The 17,297-nt window shown below is 51.4% G+C and overlaps 1 protein-coding gene across 11 annotated transcripts in view; it reads left to right on the top strand.

Moving 5' to 3' along the window:
- COL13A1 (collagen type XIII alpha 1 chain) overlaps positions 1 to 17,297 on the top strand; it is a 90,799-nt gene that overhangs the window by 71,497 nt on the left and 2,005 nt on the right. For 6 of the 11 annotated variants that reach the window (XM_078345677.1, XM_078345679.1, XM_078345675.1 and 3 more), the window contains 5 exons: positions 4,525 to 4,578; positions 6,010 to 6,063; positions 6,968 to 7,003; positions 12,990 to 13,076; positions 17,128 to 17,166. In XM_078345677.1, coding sequence (XP_078201803.1) covers positions 4,525 to 4,578; positions 6,010 to 6,063; positions 6,968 to 7,003; positions 12,990 to 13,076; positions 17,128 to 17,166 — 270 coding nt within the window. Of the gene's footprint in view, positions 1 to 1,448; positions 1,485 to 4,524; positions 4,579 to 6,009; positions 6,064 to 6,967; positions 7,004 to 12,989; positions 13,077 to 14,039; positions 14,118 to 17,127; positions 17,167 to 17,297 lie in introns of all 11 variants that reach the window. The other 5 variants (XM_078345673.1, XM_035268117.2, XM_078345678.1 and 2 more) reach the window with 3 other exon arrangements.

The following is a 17,297-nucleotide window of genomic DNA, read 5'->3' as shown; positions in this document are numbered from 1 at the left end:
TCCAGGCTTCCCCTGGATATTTTATTCTACATAGTAGCAGCCTGTTTCTCCAGGTACATCCTGGAGTGCTCCCCCATTTGCCCTGCAGAAGTGGTTCTCAATGCTGGCTGCACACTGGAATCCCCTGGGAGACTTTAAAACTTACCATCACCCCAAGTTCACTCTTGGAGATATGATTGAATCAGGCTGGGAGAGGGTGGGACCCAGGCATCTGTTTTACTTAACATTGCCCCCAGGAGATTCTAATGTACAGCCAGGGCTGAGAACCACAGCTCTCTCGCCCAGTGAGTCAAGGTCAGGCCTAGAATCGTATGGTCCTAAATCTGAGAAGAGTCCCTGCAGAGTCCTTCTACCCAACACCTTTTCCATGAGGAAGCAGTTCGTTGCCTCCCTCTTCCAGGGACTTCCCTCTGCGTTTGAAATCCTGAGGCTGAGGCTCAGTTGGAAGCAGTTTGCAAACACTCAGTCCTCATCTGGCCAGAGTACTGCTGCTGCCTTCTCCATTACTTGTCACATTGGAATCATTAAAAGAGGGTCCATAGGTTTTCCTGGGTGAGTTTCAGAGGCAGCCTAATAACCCAGGGATGGAGCAGGAGCCCCCCCAACCCCCCCCACCACTGCTCTGCAGTGTTTCACTGGACAGCAAGAGCAAATGAGGGTGCTGATAGCAGGTGGGTCTCAGTAGCTTCCCACCTGCTACCCATTTGCTCCGGGGAATACATAGCCTTAGACTCTGTCCCAGTCCGCTGCCTCCAAAGCGTTTTCCTACACAACAGCCCTTGTCTGGGAGCATATGAATGGATCGAGTTTGGGTTGAGCCTCTCAGATCGTAAAGTGCCAGAGAAATGTCAGGTGTCATTTGTAATATCATCTAAGGCCCAACTCATTCCCCCAGGCTGAAGGATAAACAAACCAACTTCTACCCAGATTTCACAACTGGGTGCTGTCACACAGGCTGAGATCCTCAGGAGCACCCCAGCATGGCCTGGTCCGAACAGGAATGCAAAGTAGCTAGGAGAACTGTCCTCACCTGGGGCCCCTCCCCAGTGAAAGATGGGCACACAGCTCTGATTCCAAGACATCTCTCCAAGTGTTCCTTTCTGTACCCCTTTCTGCACAACACTGAAGGGAGAGGGGTTTCTGAGAGGGAATGAAGGGAGAGAGGATAAACAGAGGCAGGAGGAGCAAGTGGCCATCTGCACTGCCCTCCACCCAGCCTGCTCACGGCCGGCCACTGCCTTCAGTGTCTCCACTGTGTTTTCGTTGGTTTCCATGTAAATACCATCCCCTGTCCTCCCAAGCTTATTTCTCCGGTTGTGTTTGATTACCAGCATTTATGTCTGTCCAGAGTCACTGCTTTACTCACCTCTTCCCTCCCCATTGTTCCCTTTTTCTCCCTCCCAATCTTCTCTTCCCCTTCTTTTGGTCAAACTGTGCCCTTCGTCCAGGGAGCTTCAGGTTTGGACGGCAGGCCTGGGCCATCGGTGAGTGTCACTTCTCCATCACCCCTCACCCCACCCCACCCCACACTTGGCCTGTGATCCCTTTTGTCTGTCCCACTTGGCCTCGTTTTCCCAGTGAGTCATGCCTTGTCCCACCTCCGACACCAGAAAGGTGCCATCGAGGCTCTGAAGTGCCTTTTTGGGCCTCTTGGCCAAATATGACTGGCCTTCATCTTAATGCCCCTGTCCACAGAATACACCCAGGGACCTCAAATCTGCCAGGTGTGGGGTGGGAGGCCACTGCAGCAGCACTGCTCCTGATTCCAAAGGAATGCTGAGTCCAGCCTGGGTGCCCAGCCCTGGGGCTTTGAGTCATGGCCTCTCCCCAGCAAACACACCAGTGTCTGTGTGTGCCCGTCATGCTGTGTTGTCGTTATGCTGTGAGCTCTGTCCACCTCCTGTCTTCCCATGGGGCTCCCTAGTCTTGTGCAGCCACCAGTTGGGTGTGTGGAGGGTGGGACAGCTTTGAAAGGTGAGGACAGGAGTAGCCTGTAGGAGCACAGAAGCCAGTCCCGGCTCTGTGTCTTACACACATTCTAACCACCCTTGCACTGCCTTGACACCTCAGCCACCCTGCAACTCAGCAAGGGGGTTCATTACAGAGCAAGTGAGGCACACTTGGGTCCTCTCCTCCTCTGTTCTTTCTGATTCCAGAAAACAGGCATCATTGACTCTTAACTAGAAAGCACATGGCCCTTCTGCTTCTGACTAACAACTGAAGCATCAGAGAAAACATCCCTCCTGTCCACCTTCTGGTCCCTGACCCCGCTGTGAGGTCAACCTTCCCAAAGTGTTCAGCTCACTCGTCCTCAAGTCTCAAGTCCCTGAGCTATCATGAAAGCTCTGTGTGCCCAGCCCCTTCCAGCCAGGGAAGCCCTGCTCCACCCTTCAGAGTGTTTTCAAGGCTGCATCTGCCCAAGGCCTCCATGAAGATGGCGTTCTAGTGAGCTGGCTGGAGCCACCCTCAGGGGAGGCGATGCCTTGCCAGGGTTCATGTGTGGAGCATAGGGGACACGCTGAAGCAAGGCTCATGGGTCTTCCCAGGGGGCCCGGGGCACAGAAACTGGCACCAACAGAAGCCCAGAGCTTTTAGAGGTAGGAGGGTCAAGAGTGACCCCTGTGAGAGCTGTGTCCTACTATAAATGCCCATTCTGTGCCCTCATAAATAGGAGGTGGCATGGCTTGCCCAAGACGACAGCCTTCTTCAAAGCCCCCCACCTCCCTGCACTGTTGGAGTTCACACCCTAAACCCTTACGTGCAGAGAACATGCCCCGGCTGCCAGGCATGATCATGGCTCTGCTCCTTCGCCACAGTCCCTTCCTCTCCATCCTCCCCCACCTAGTGCACCTGTCTCGGGTGCCTGGGCGGGGCTCAGGGATGATCTGTGGCTTTAATTGCAGAAACCAAGACTTCCCTCTCAATGGCTTCTCCCATTTATGTCAGAAAAGCAATACAAATTCATATACTCTGTCTCTTTGGAACTGAGGCTTTATTTTCCTCATAAAATCAGTATCCTAACTTTAACGGAAAATGGGGTGGCAGGGGAATAAGCCTGCCCTGCCAATATTAACATTTACTGGGCACTTCCTACAGGTCAGGCTCAGCACCAAATGCTAGCCATGCATTCATGCATGGAAACCTGCATTCATGCAAGGAGGCAGACATGAGTGGCACAGACGGAGAAACTGACACTCGGCAAGGCTAAGGAGCTTCTCCAATACCCAGGAGTTTGTAGGCCTCTGAGGCAAGGCCAGCCAGGTGACTCTGCAGCCCTGTGCCAAACCATTGGCCCGAGCTGACTCCTTTTTTTCTTTTTCTTTTTGAGACAATCTCACTGTGTCACCCAGGCTGGAGTGCAGTGGTGCAATCTCTGCTCACTGAAACCTCTACTGCTGGGGTTCAAGTGATTCTCCTGCCTCAGCCTTCCAAGTAGCTGGGATTACAGGTGTCTGCCACCATGCCCAGCTAATTTTTGTATTTTTAGTAGAGACAGGGCTTCACCATGTTGGCCAGACTGGTCTTGAACTCCTGACCTCGGCCTCCCAAAGTGCTGGGATTACAGGCGTGAGCCACCGCATGTGGCCTCCTTTTTATTTCTGCTGTGCTCTTACAGATGCGCACAGCCTGCCTTCCTCCCTCATGGTGGCTAAGGGAGCCCTGAGGACTCCTTACTCCCCCCTTTGTCTTATGTGAAGTAAGTCATGCCCCGCCTTTCACAGCTACATTCAGAGCACCAGAAACTGCCCACAGCTCAGCCCCACTCCTCCTGTCTTCATCTGAGGCTGACAATAGGAGACACTGAACTAGAAACTTGGTCTGGCCAGGCTGTGAACTGGGAACCTGGGAAGATGTTGGATAAGGCCAGAGCAAGCCCTGATGCTTCGTGTCTGGGCTAGCAGAGCTCATGACACGCCTCCCTGCCCGGCCAGTGTCAGTGCAGACATCGAGGCATCCTAATTCCCCCTCGATCCAGTTGGTTTCACAGGCCTGCTAGTGGGGTGAGGAGACCCCAACCAGAGGCTGAGGCCAGGGCTGTGGGTCTGCGGTAGGAGGGTGGGGTGGGCGTTGGCTGAACGACCCTCTCTCGCCTGCCCCTGTGTGTGCGTTCGCATCCATCTCTGTGGCATGATGACCCTCCCGCTGCATGTGGAGCTGCAACAGCAAAGAGAGTGCCAGCCCCTGGCCCCTGCCCTGGGATGGGTCCACTCCCTCCCAAGTGCTTCTGGGAGCAAAACTAAGCAATCATTCTCCCACCGTTTTCAGCCTTGGCAAGCTTGGTTGTGAAGCAAAAGGGTTTCAGTCCATGAATCTGGCTCTGAGACATGGGGAGGTGCTGTCTCCCCAACAGGCCCTGAACCCAAACAGGATCACAGCCCAGTTGAATGACTGCTCTGAATGAGCCTGGCCTCGCCAACCCTGAAAACTGGGCCTGGGACCTTGCTCATCTCCAGGTGTCGGGCGGGGCACCCAGGGCTCCCCAGCGTGTGAGGACCTCACCTCTGCTTTCCTTTCCCTCCCCAGGGTACTCCAGGACCAATTGGAGTTCCAGGCCCAGCAGGACCAAAGGGCGAGAGGGTGAGTGTCAGTGAGCCAGGGGCAGCCTGGAGGCAGGGGCAGGCCTGGGACCCCCAACACCAGGGGTCTCAGCCCTCATGCCTTCCTTCTTCTGTCTCTTCTCCTGGTCATCCTCAAGGCAGCCTGGGATGGGGGGGTGGTTGTGTAACTATGAGTGGACAGAGACTTGGAGGGATCAAAGAGACAGAGAGGTGGGACACATTGGCTCACACCTGGAATTCCAGCACACCTGGAATTCCAGCACGCCAGGGTGAGAGGATCACTGGCACTCAGGAGTCTGAGACCAGCCTGGACAACATAGTGAGACTCCGACTCTACAAAAAAGCATTTTTTAATTAGCCAGGCATAGTGTGCACCTCTAGTCCTAGCTATTTGGGAGGCTGAGGCAGGAGAATCAGTTGAGCTGGGAAGTTGAGGCTGCAGTGACTGTACTACTGCACTCCAGCCTGGGAGACAGAGCAAGACCTCGTCTCTATTTTAAGAAAAAAAAAAAAAGGAGGGAAAGGAAAGAAAGGAATTAGAGAGCTTCCTCTACTTAAGTTTCTGGTCACTTTGTATCCTTCTCAGGTTCACCCTGGCAAGGCCCTGGGTGCCATTGTCACTGGACATGCCTAAAGTTTTTAATTATTTAGGGAAACAGCATGGAACAGAGGGCCAGGTTGTATTTAGACAACTGCTGGAGGACAGCAAGAAGTCAGGAGGCCAGAGCCATAGGCCAGCCTCCCACAGTCGCTGTCCAAGGATGTTGGCCATGTCCGTGTCACAGGACAGCCTTGTCCTGCTGGAATGGGCATGTCCGAGGGTGAGGGTGGAGGGTGTTGGCTGAGTGGAGGCAGGGGAGCTGCGTGTCTTTCCATATTGGCTCTTCCCAGCCAGCCCCTGGCTTCTACACACTCAGGGCTCAGAGGTCCCTGCGTGGGCATCCATCGAGTTCTCTGCCTGCGTGGACAGCTCCCTGTGCTCTCCATCTGCCCACCTGCTGGCTCTGTCTCAGGTGGGGAGGGTGGAAGCTTCTGCAGAGGTGCAGGCTTCTCTGTAACCACCAGCTTGGGGAAACCAGAAGGCTGCTCTGAGGGGTGATCTTTGAGGCTCTGGAGCAGAAAGTAAAGCTTTTTCTCTCCTCCTGCCTTCCTGCTCTGCTTTCTTCTTCCCTGCTTCTGCCTCAGGCTAGCCAGGCCCAGGACACCATGGGTCATTCTGGTGGGGATTGGGGAATAGGGTCTACTGGAGGGAGAGTGAGGGGGGCTTCTGAGCCCCCTCCCCAGGGCAGTGTTCGCCTCAGCAGCACCCACCTTTCCCATAGCCCTTGCTTCCTGGAGGGCTCTTGAGGGGACTGGAGAGGTCTCCTGTGTTTCATACCAAAGCAGAAAATGGCAAGGAAAGTTGTTACCACGTCTGGGAGGATTCATGCATTTCTTTCTCCCATTTTAGGGCAGCAAAGGAGACCCTGGGATGACAGGACCAACGGGAGCAGCTGGGCTTCCTGTGAGTCTCTTGGGATCAGAGTTTCCTCTCCGCACATCCCTGCCCCCATTAGAAACACCCAGGGCCTGCAGCACAATTCTAGGGCCCAGGGAGAACTCTCATTTCTGTGACAGAGGAAGCTGCCAAGAGGCAACGGGTGATGGGCTAGAACGTCCTGCCAGGCACTGCACTGTGAGGGCACCAGGGCCTCTGCCATGCGGACCCTGTGATGGGATGAGAGCCCCTCCCACTGTGTTAAGTGCAGCCTGACCTCAGCCGTGAGTGTGCCGTGGCCCCTGCCCTCAGGAGGGGCAGAATCGAATTCAGACCCCTGTGATAGGAGGAGAGGCTCCATGAGTGGAGCAGCTTCCCAGGGGAGCTGGGCCTTGCAGGGGAGACCTGGCTTTCCATGGCAGCATCCTTTGTTACAGAAATTGGGTGTCTGCTTGCAAGAGCCCACACTTTAGTTTCCCATCCACTGGAGGCTGTGTGTGTTGGCCAGTCTTGCCTCATGCTAAATTCCCCTAGCTAAAATATTGAAAAGAGGGTCTAGCAAGAGCCTGGCAGGAGAGCCCTGGGGACTCCCCTCTGCTAAGAGCACTCCTTGCCCTGGCAAGCGCATCCTCGGAACTCACCCATCACCTGCGGTAGTGACCGCAGGAGAACCCAGCCACAGGCCAGGACCTGGCCTGCAGAGGCGAGGAAACTAGAGCTGTCTTCTTGGCTTTGCCCAGAATTCTTCATTCGCCTCTAGGTCAAGGTTTCAGAGGGGTTTGCTTCTCCATCCCGCTTCCGTATAATGGGAATAATTGAACCTGTCTCTGAGGAGTGAGGCACCGGGGAGTTTTATGAGCCTGGAAGGCAGCACTGCAGAGTGCCCTGTGTTTCTGCACTGACATGCCTTTGTTCCTCTGATCTCTCGCAGGGTTTACATGGACCACCTGGGGACAAGGGAAACCGGGTGAGTTTGAGACTCCGCACTCGGGCTCCAGTTACTAATGTCTTCATGATGGGGTAGAATGATCAATCGGTGATTCCTGACCAACATGGCAAACAGTTTTGCCTGATAAACCATCCTAAATTGAAAGGCTTTACAAGGAGGGCCTTAACCTGTGGTTTGCAGGGAGCCTGGGGCCTAATCCTCGAATGGAACCATGTATTTTTCCACACCACGAGGAGGGACTGAGTCCCACGGCTGCCACCAGCTTAGCATTGCCATCCAGCTACAAGAGCCATGTGTCCAGCTCTTCTAGGTTGCCCTGATAATGGGCCCCTAAATGATCATTTTTGATCCATTGCTACCTTGTCCTCGCCTTCTTAAACTTAGTTTTGCCAGGCATTCCAGGCCACTAGTGAGAGAGAAAATAAATTCCAGCTCTAAGAACAAGCAGACAGCTATTGGAAGCTGCTAACCCTTTTTAAAAGAATATTACAGCCAGTATTTCTCTTGGAAACAGTTGGCAGGGCTCTGAAAGGACTTGCACCTTCTCAGGCCCTTGCCGTCCCTTTGGTTTCTGCCATCTTCACCAGGACACACTTACCACATGCCCACAGCACCCACAGCCATGTGATGGAGTGCGACACCTGCCACGGACTTCAGCATGTGGGGCCAACAGGGAGAATTTAATTACATCTGACCAAGAGATGGCCTTTGGATTCCCCTTGAGGGTCTCATCTGCTGCCCCATCATGGGGCTCTGTGGAGTGGGGGCACACACCCTAGAAGCCAAATGTGTCTTCTGGCAGGTCATAAAATCCAAGGCACTTAGTGGAGAAGAAATGGAAGGAACAGATGGAGAAACAGGGCCCAGACAATGATTACATGTCCTGGGTTCCCATGGAGAGTTAGAGGCAGAGCACAAGGTCTCCAGAACCCAGGTGTCGTGGCTGATCTTTGCACACTGATACCATGTTCATGCACAGAGTGTGCCAGAACGCCTATGCTTCTATCTGGCAAGAGTGAATTCCACTCCCTTCAATTCAAGATCTAGTTACTGAATGTTCCCATTTTCCTAAGTGCTCTTCACCGGCAGCCGGTCGAAAGCAACTCAGTTTGTCCCACATCTTCTGTAAACAAGAGGGAGTGGCAGCGCCACCCCTGGCCATGGCAAGACCAGGTCTGGAAACTGCCAGAATAAACAGACCTGCTTCCCAGTGTTCCAAGGCACGCTGGGAAGGACTTTCCTCAGTGTGGCATCAAAGGATTCAGGCCTCTAAAATCTTTGATCATTCCACCTCTTCATTGGCATACTAACTTCCTTTCAAATGTCATTCTGACGTGTTCTAGTTTTCTTTATTATGTTCAATTAGTATTTTCTAAACCTCCTTCTTAAGACTCTTTCAGTTGGTTTGAGACACTGAGCAGTTTGAAGGCTGCAAAATTGATCCTTCAAGGCACAATGACTGTGTTGCTGGAGAGGTGGAGACAGGACAAGTACCCTTGTCACAGAGGGAGGCGGGGGCTGGTGGCTTTGACACTGCAGGAACTGAGGTTGTCAAGTCATCCACTGAGGCCCCAGGAATCAGTGGAAAAGTATTTCTCGTCCCCCTCCCTTTCCTGATGTTTGACACATTTTCCTCCATCCCATTTACAAATTAGGAATGTGTCACTTAGCAAAAGTCAGCTTCAGAAAACAGTGAGGTGGCACGCACCTTCTTTTGAGCATACCATAAAAAGCCAATGGACTTATTTCCAGAGAGCATGCTTCCAACTGAAGGCGCGGCTTGTTCTCTTCATTCCGGGGATTGGCCTCTCAGGATGTCCGAATGTCCTGGAAGAGTCTCCCCTCAATCTTGCCTCCGCATTCCGACCTTTTTTATTTTTTCTTTGAAACAGTATCTTGCTCTGTTTCCAGGCTGGAGTGCAGTGCCATGATCTCGGCTCACTGCAATCTCTGCCTCCCAGGCTCAAGAGATTCCCCTGCCTCAGCCTCCTGAGTAGCTGGGACCACAAGCCCATGCCACCACTGTACCCTGCCCCCATTCTGACTTTTTTATACCACCAGCCCTGATAGAACTTTGGGGGGAGATGTGAGAGCTTGGTAATGATGCCTCCAAAACAAAGAAAGGCCTGAGAAAGTCAGTGATTGCTCCACCAGGGACAGTTTTGGGGGTTGATAGAGGGGTTATGCCAGAGTATTGACACTTTGATCAAGGCAAAATGCCAGAAGGGCCAAAACAACATTCTGATTAGAAGCTTCATGGTCACCTGTGAAGGGAAAGCTACGGATGTTCAAATCCCCCTGCCCCACCTGGGTTTTGGAGGGTGGCTCCGTATAGGGCAACCCCCAAACTTTGTGCACATCATGCTTCACTTCATGTACCCCATCAGAGATTTGGTTTTTGGTGGCTTTTTTGTTTGTTTTTTTTTGAGACGGAGTCTTGCTCTGTCTCCCAGGCTGGAGTGCAGTGGTATGATCTCCACTCACTGCAATCTCCACCTCCCAGGTTCCAGCGATTCTCCCACCTCAGCCTACTGAGGAGCTGGGATTACAGGTGTGTGCCACCACGCCCAGCTAATCTTTTGTAGCTTTAGTAGAGACAGGGTTTCACCATGTTGGCCAGGCTGGTTTTGAACTCCTGACCTCAAGTGATCCGCCTGCCTCGGCCTCCCAAAGTGCTGGAATTACAGCCAGGAGCTACTGTGCCTGGCCCAGAGATTTGTTTTATCTCACAGTGAACCCAGATACAACCTTAAAAGTGTTCTTCTCCATGTCCCACCAAAGGATGGTCCTAGAGCCTCTTTCCTGTTCATGGAAGGAAGGTCATTGTCATGGGGGGCAAAGGCCCAGAGCCCCAAACCAGGAGCTTTCTAAGCATACACACCAGTGGAAAGAATATCCTGACCTTGTCACTAAGTAGCTTCCCTTCCCCTAAGTAGCTCTATGAATTTGGCCCAGGAGCCACCTTTAGGATCAGTCAAAGGATAAAGGGTGGCATGAATCTGGCAATTTAATCATTAGGAAAATCAGGTGTTACTGTGGGGCTGCCTGCAAACCAGCCAGCTGAAAAGGTCTGCGTGCATGCAGTGAGGCTGCTTCTGTTCTCTGAGATGCCCAACTTTGGGGCAGGGGGTGCACGCATGTGTGTGTGCATGTGTGTCTTGCTTCCTAACTCTGTCTTGCCTTCTCACCTCTCCCACTATCTCTTTTGGCCTCCTCCTTTACTCCTTCTCCCCCATATGTTCATTCCATTATAATAATCCCATGTCCTTCACCCTTTCCCTTCCCCCTCACCAGCTTTCCATTCATCTCCTCCAAAGTCCACCTTCATACATTTACCCATGTTTTTAAGAAGCCTTTGCTCCTTGACTTTATTCACCCCTTTCTCCCTTACCAATTAGGGTTCCCTCTTTGCCAGGGTCTCTTTTGTGTCGCTCTCTGAGGGTGGGAGGCAGGGAGACTGCAGGTGATGCTACTACTCCAGTAGCTTCAAAGGACACCTGATTTGGAGCAATTGCCCAGATTTTTAGAATACAACACCCATAGTATCCATTCCCTGCTGTGACAGTCTGGAACACGCCAACCCTCTGTTACCCCAGGGGTATCCTGGACTTGGGGTTCCCCACTCTGGCAGATTTGCCCATCTTCTTCATTAGTAAACTGCTCAAGACCCACAGAATGAGAGGCCGCACCCTGAGAGAGTTTATCAGATGGCTTCCCCACCCAAATAGCTAGTGGTTTTGCTGGTCTGCACCTTGGGGATGATTTGTGGCATGATGTTCTTACTGGCAGACAAAATTTCAGGCTGATGGAAATATACCTAATATGTGCATACATATGTCATCTTAAACACATGTTCATTTCTAAGTAAGGATTTGCACTTTTAGAAAATTCATTTAGAATAATGCACTGGTTGCAGACAACCTCTGGAATAGAGAAATTTGCATAATTTCCAAAGAAATGAAGGAACACCAAAAATATTCTTTTGTTTGTTTGAAACAGAGTCTCACTCTGTCTCCCAGGCTGGAGTGCAGTGTCGAGATCTCAGCTCACTGCAATCTCTGCCTCCTGGATTCAAGCAATTCTCCTGCCTCAGCCTCCTGAGTAGCTGGGATTACAGGTGCCCATCACCATACCCGGCTAATTTTTGTAATTTTAGTAGATACAGGATTTTGCCATGTTGACCACACTGGTATCAAACTCCTGACCTCAGGTGACCCACCCACCTCAACCTCCCAAAGTGCTGGGATTACAGGCATGAGCCACCGCGCCCAGCCAGAAATATTCTTATCCTCTGCCTTCCTCTAATGAATTTTACCCGGCAGCCTTCCACTGCAGGAACACTGCACGTGACAACCTATGACCCCAACCTTTGGCTCCTATACGAGCTAAAAAGAAATCATAATTATTATCATCATTATGAAGCAGCTATCATTTTCTGTGTACATGCTATGTGCCATTATTAAGCATTTAATGGGCACAAACACCTCAGAATTTTTTTTTCAGGCAGAGTCTTGCTCTATTGCCCAGGCTAGAGTGCAGTGGTGCAATCATTATTCACAGCTTCCTCAAACTCCTGTCCTTGGCTTAAGTAATTTTTCTGCCTCAGACTCCTGAGAAGCTAGGACTACAGGGACATGCCACCACACCTAATTTTTTCATTCTTTGCAAAAATGGGGTCTTGCTTTGTTGTCCAGACTGTCCTTGGACTCCGGGCCTCAAGCAATCCTCCTGCCTTGGCCTCCCAAACTGCTGGGATTACAGACATGAACCACTTTGCCCAGCCTCAGAACAAATTTTTGAGGCAGGTGTTATCGTACCCATTTTACAAGTAAGGAAACAAAGGTTCAAAGTAGCTTCACAAGGTCATGCTGCTGTCAGAACCAACTCTGACTTCAAGCCTTTGTTCTGACCCACATGCTGTTCAGCCTTCAAACGACCCTGGAACGACACAGTTGAAGTCCCCAAGCTTCAACAGGATTAGATAATCCCCCTCCAGAGAGGAGAGGAGCTCCCAGGAAGACTTCCTACGGGCACACTGCACCCCCTTTTTAGGAAACATACATATAAAAATGCAAATGCAAATTCATTAAAGAGGTGATGCTTCATTTTAAAAAAGAATTCCCCACAGCCCTTCTTTAAATGGACTCTGGCACATACAAAATAGAATTCAATTTAGAAAAATGATGTTTACTGCAGCTTTTCAGAAACAAATGAATTCCTTAAACCAACACCTTCACATACAAATAACTGTCTGACAAAGATGAAGCAAGACCAAGATGGAGCAAGATACACATAGAACAGGAGAACCCAGCTGAGAACCAGGGGTCATCCATGAGCCCTGGACACACACACACATATGTGCACAAGGACACACATGTGTGCACATGGACACATGCATACAAACACACGTGTTCATGTGCCCAAGCACATACCAACACACATACATGTGCATGCACGCATGTATATACAAGGACATGCTTGTACACGTACACACATATACACACATGTACACAAGCACATGTGTGCATGTGCTCATACATGCTATGTTTACACACACCCCAGGGCTCCAAGCAAAATCACTTTGCCTCCTAGTAGAATGTTGAAAGGATAGACATTAATTGTGGAAAAAGTTGTCAGCCCATAGCCTTTCAAAAAAGATCCTTGAAGAGAAGGAAGTGGGTCCCTAGCCACTGTGTACCACACAGACCCACCCTGGGCTTAGTATTAGCAAAACTGGCCACCAAAATCTTCCATCCGTGGTTCCCTCCACCTGCAGCTCTGAGCCCTGCTGCCATCCTCCCCTCCCTCTCCCACCCACCTTAGCCAAATTCTCAGGAACCTGGGGAGGGAGAGGAGGTGGGTATTGACTCGAAATCCTATTGGGGAGAATATCCTAATTAAAAGCATCTCTTTTTCCCTCTTTTTCTGTCTCTGACCTTAACACATGAATGTTCCTAAAGTTTTGATGTTGTTGTTTTTTCTCGGACTAAACCATTATTTCCAGGGGGAGAGGGGGAAGAAAGGCTCTAGAGGGCCTAAAGGGGATAAGGGAGACCAAGGAGCGCCTGGATTAGATGCCCCCTGCCCGTTGGTATGTTTTTGTTTATCACTTGTTCTGGTTTTTATCCTTGAGGTTTGCAAGTTGGAAACAAAGAAGGCAAATAAACTGAGAACCAAATGTCTACACCAATGCTACCAGAATCTATCTGTTCCTTTGACTGATGAAATTCTGCCTGCTGTTGGAGTTGCTTTCTAACCACAGCTGCAAGTAATTCTGGCTAAATCCCTTGCCTTTGAATCCTTTTCCTTTGAAGATACAGAACAATTGATGTGTGGAAGTGAAGACACCACTAGGAAAGGGATTTTCAGGGAAGGCCTAAGCTCTTAGCTCAAGGATGGCTTTGGAAGCCAGTGTAGCATTTGTGAGCCATAGATTTGCCTTCTTTGTTTTGTGGCCACCTCTGTGGGCCGGCCATTCAAGCTGTCTGAATCCTCACTCGGTCAGGATGCAGGAACCAGAGTTAGCATCTCCTCAGGGCCACTGATGCTCAAAACTGGGCAGAGCAGGGCTAGATGAGGGGCTTCTGATGCACAGCCTCCCAGTGCTCACCAGCCATCCAGCTAAAACCTTTAAAGCTGCAGACCAGAGTCGGTAGACAGACACCCCACGGGAAGCCTTCTCAAAAGAGCCAACAGTGAATGATCATGCACGTCTGCTGGGCTTCTCCAGTGCCTTTCAACCCATTTGAAGGTTCTAATAACTATGATGTACTAAGTTGAAGTTTGTCTGTGTTTACACCAAGTGAGTCTGTAAAGAGAGGGAGACTAAAGGAGAGGGGGCAGCTTGTCCAGATGCAAAGCTGAACTCTCCAGGGCACAAAGAGAGCACAAAAGCTGGATTTAGGAGATGGGGGATCACCTGGGATTTAGCCCCTGTTTGTAGATGCCTCAAGGGTCCTGCATCCTGGCCAGGGTAGGACTGGGCCTCTCCACTCTATGATTGGAGCTGGCCAGCCTTTACCTGAATAATCATCGTGGTTGGTTTTATGAACAGGGACACCGAGGTTTTAAAGGAGAGAAAGGGGAGCCGGGGTTACCAGGGCTGGACGGACTGGATGCCCCATGCCCATTGGTATGGCATTGCTCTTGCCTGCCTGCATGGCCAGTCTGGGCTTCCCCACGTGTGTGATTCATACCGCCTGCCTCCCCAGCCACCCTCCAAACTCCTTTCCATCCTCCCTGTCTCCATGTCCCACTTGTTCACTCTGTAGACACCAAGGGTCACCCCACACCTTGGCTGGTACTCTGGGGGCTCCCAGCCACGCCACCGTCTTGCATGCGAAGTTTACCCGGATGTTTCCTGGCTTCCTGCTGCAGCTGCTTCTAATGCACATCCACCTGATGTGAGCCAGCCCTCCCACCCTGAAGCTGGCTTTGGCTGCCTCTGATACTCCTCTCCAAACTGATTCTAGACAAAGCTGCCACCAGAGACCTCAGCTAGGAAAATGGGTTCTCTGGACTAGTTCTCAGAACCATGACTTCTTTTCCTTGAGGCAGTGCAGTTAGTTCAGAATGCGCTGGCTGAACATCCAGCAAAACATGTGAATGAGATGCCTGAGTCAGCCCTGTATCCCCTGCCTCTTCCATCACATGATTTGAGGGACAGAACGGCATGATTACCAACAGAATAGACTGAGAAGCTCTGGAAGTGAGGTGAAGGAGGAGCCACCTGCCTATTCTTCCTAGTTGGGTCATGGGCCACTGCCCAGGTGACACCATCAGAACCAGGGAATGGTCTGATGGTCCAGGATTAGGTTTTCAGATCCTAAAGGGTTTGTTCTTTTTGCTTAAATCTCCAAAGACAGTACCAGACCCTTTCTTGTCCCTTTCTTTCATGGTCAAATGGCTTCTTACTGAAGAGTCTGGGAGAGATGAAAAGGTTGAGAATATAGTTGAGGAGGAGGAAGGGAGACAGCTAAGGACCCCTCTTCCAAGCACATCCCAGGCTAACTGGTGGCAGTTTATTCCTGCCTGCCTGGTCCCTCTCTGGCATGGACAGTCTAAGCCTGCAGGCTGATCTTCTTACTGCAAAAGAAGCAGAAGGGAACACTGCTCTCCCCAGATTTCCCTGATAGGTTTGGAGTTCAAGAGTTATTTTATCTTACCAGTAATAAATGAGAATTTGGGGTGTCACATCCCCACCCTGGGGTCACACAAGAATTCTCTCTGACAAAAGAGGATAAGATATAAGAAATTATGCTGCGTGACCCTGAGAGGTGTTTGTAGAGCCCACTGAACGGTGTTAGGGCCTTTTTAGGAGGAGTGCGTGCAACGAAAGTAGAGTGCAGAGCAAGCGGGTAGGTAGCATGCTTCCTGTCCCCGATGGTGCTGCCAGACCCCATGCATGCAGCCTGCACAGCCAGCTTTCTCCACCCAGACTTCTTGAATGCAGCCTGTACGTGCACCTTCCCCACTTGAGACTTCCCGCATGCAGCCGGCACGGGCACCTTTCTCAACCAGGACTTTCTGGTCCCATCAAAGCACCTCCCTTGAGCACCAGCTAGGTCTTCCCTCAGCCACAATCCCCTCCCACAATCCAGGCACCTTTAATTCTGCCAGCAGCTGCCTTGGCCTCTCTGCTCATTACTTTTCATTCTCTGCCTGCCCTGTCCTCCATACCCGCTGCCACCATCCACGTGCCAATGGGAATGCCGCTCAGGCCCGCAGAGGCTCCTCTCCCTCCCAGCATCCATGTGACGTGTGTCGCACCACACCATGGCAGGCTGGGGAAGGGGCCCAGGGTCACCCTGAAACTGTGGAATGCACCACCTCCCCCTGCATTCCCCTCCCCAACCCAGAGGGGAAAATGAAGGTCGCCCTGATTTGACTCTCCATGTAAAATGGCGTTTTCTTCCCTAACATCCCATGTCACTATGCCATTTTTCTATTACTTTTACCGGAGGAGTGTCTTCCCCCTGTTGTTTCTCACTCTGCCTCCTCCTCTGTGTTATTATGGACTTGGGGGACGGGGGTAGCTATTGATGGTGATTTTTAGTACGAGATAACCAGACTTCCTAGGCTATCCATATTGGGACCAATCCCTGCTGAATGCCAGGTGATGAGTGGTTTCAGCTCCTGGCGTGGGTGGATGACGTTAGACCAGGACAGCAGAGGACTCCCATTCCACAAGCTCCCTCAGGACTAAGCACTTGCTCCAGTCTTCTGGAGCCCCGTGGCCATCTCCTTGCTCTGCCTGTCTAGCAGACTTGGACTGAGAACCAGATCTTTACCTTTGGCCCAGCCTCACCTTCTCCACCTGGTCTCTAGATTTCTAGATCCCCCAAAGGGTATGCCAGTGAGGAGGGGAGATGAGGGCCTGAGAAGACTCAGGAAGGTTTCTATCACTGAGGGTGGAACATAAACATCTCCAGGCTAAATGGGCTGCATAGTTGTTAGCAACACAGGAGACTGACAGTGTGCAGTTGATTCCTACACGGCTACCGCATTGCACCCCCAAATTCCCAGCAAAGGCTAAGACTTTGCCAGGAACCATTGTCTTCTTGCCGAAGGCATCTCAGGGCTGCACTGCAATACCCATGAGGCTGCCTGTCCCTTCATGCCCCTCACCCCATCCTAGGGTTGATCATCAGAGAGGGACTGTCTACATGTCCTCCTCCCTCTGCTTAGGAAGAGAGACAAATAAGAGAATGAGAGAGCTGGGAGGGCCCTTAGAGGTCATTTCAAGCAACTGCCCTTGCCCAGGTTTTATGGAGGTGGAAACTGAGGCCCCCTCGTGCTGAGTGGCTTGCCCGTGAGCAGCCAGCACTCCACAGGGCCAGCGCAGAGACTGTTCCTTCATGGCACACAAGGACATCTCTGCTTGCTGGTCCCGCAGGTGAGGACAGCTCCTACTGGCCTTGCACTGTGGCTGCATGTGACCTTAGCCAATGGGAAAACAGCCGAATTTGTCTCCACCTCTTTCTGAGGTTCTGACCTGTAGTAGAGAAAAGAAATAGACAAGAGTGGGTGGGCCACATCCTGATCAGCTGCCAAAATGTGTGTGGCCCTTGTTACCCCTGTCCTGCCCATTTGGTGGACTGTCACAGGTAGTCTGAGCCCTCTGCCTTCCTTTCTCCTTGCAGGGCGAAGACGGCTTACCAGTCCAGGGCTGCTGGAACAAGGTAAGGTTTCCCATCGATTAGCATTGGGGCTCCATTCTCAACAGTGCCATACAGTTCCCACAATTTCCATTCTGCCTTGCTACAGATGAGGCAGCGAGACATAGGTCAAAAAGGCACTGTCTCAAAGGCAG

Source organism: Callithrix jacchus, chromosome 12 (genome assembly GCF_049354715.1).
Source record: "Callithrix jacchus isolate 240 chromosome 12, calJac240_pri, whole genome shotgun sequence".
NCBI classification, from domain to species: Eukaryota; Metazoa; Chordata; class Mammalia; order Primates; family Cebidae; genus Callithrix; species Callithrix jacchus.
The sequence above is the reverse complement of the archived record's forward strand: the minus strand, read 5'-3'. Positions and strand labels throughout refer to the sequence as shown.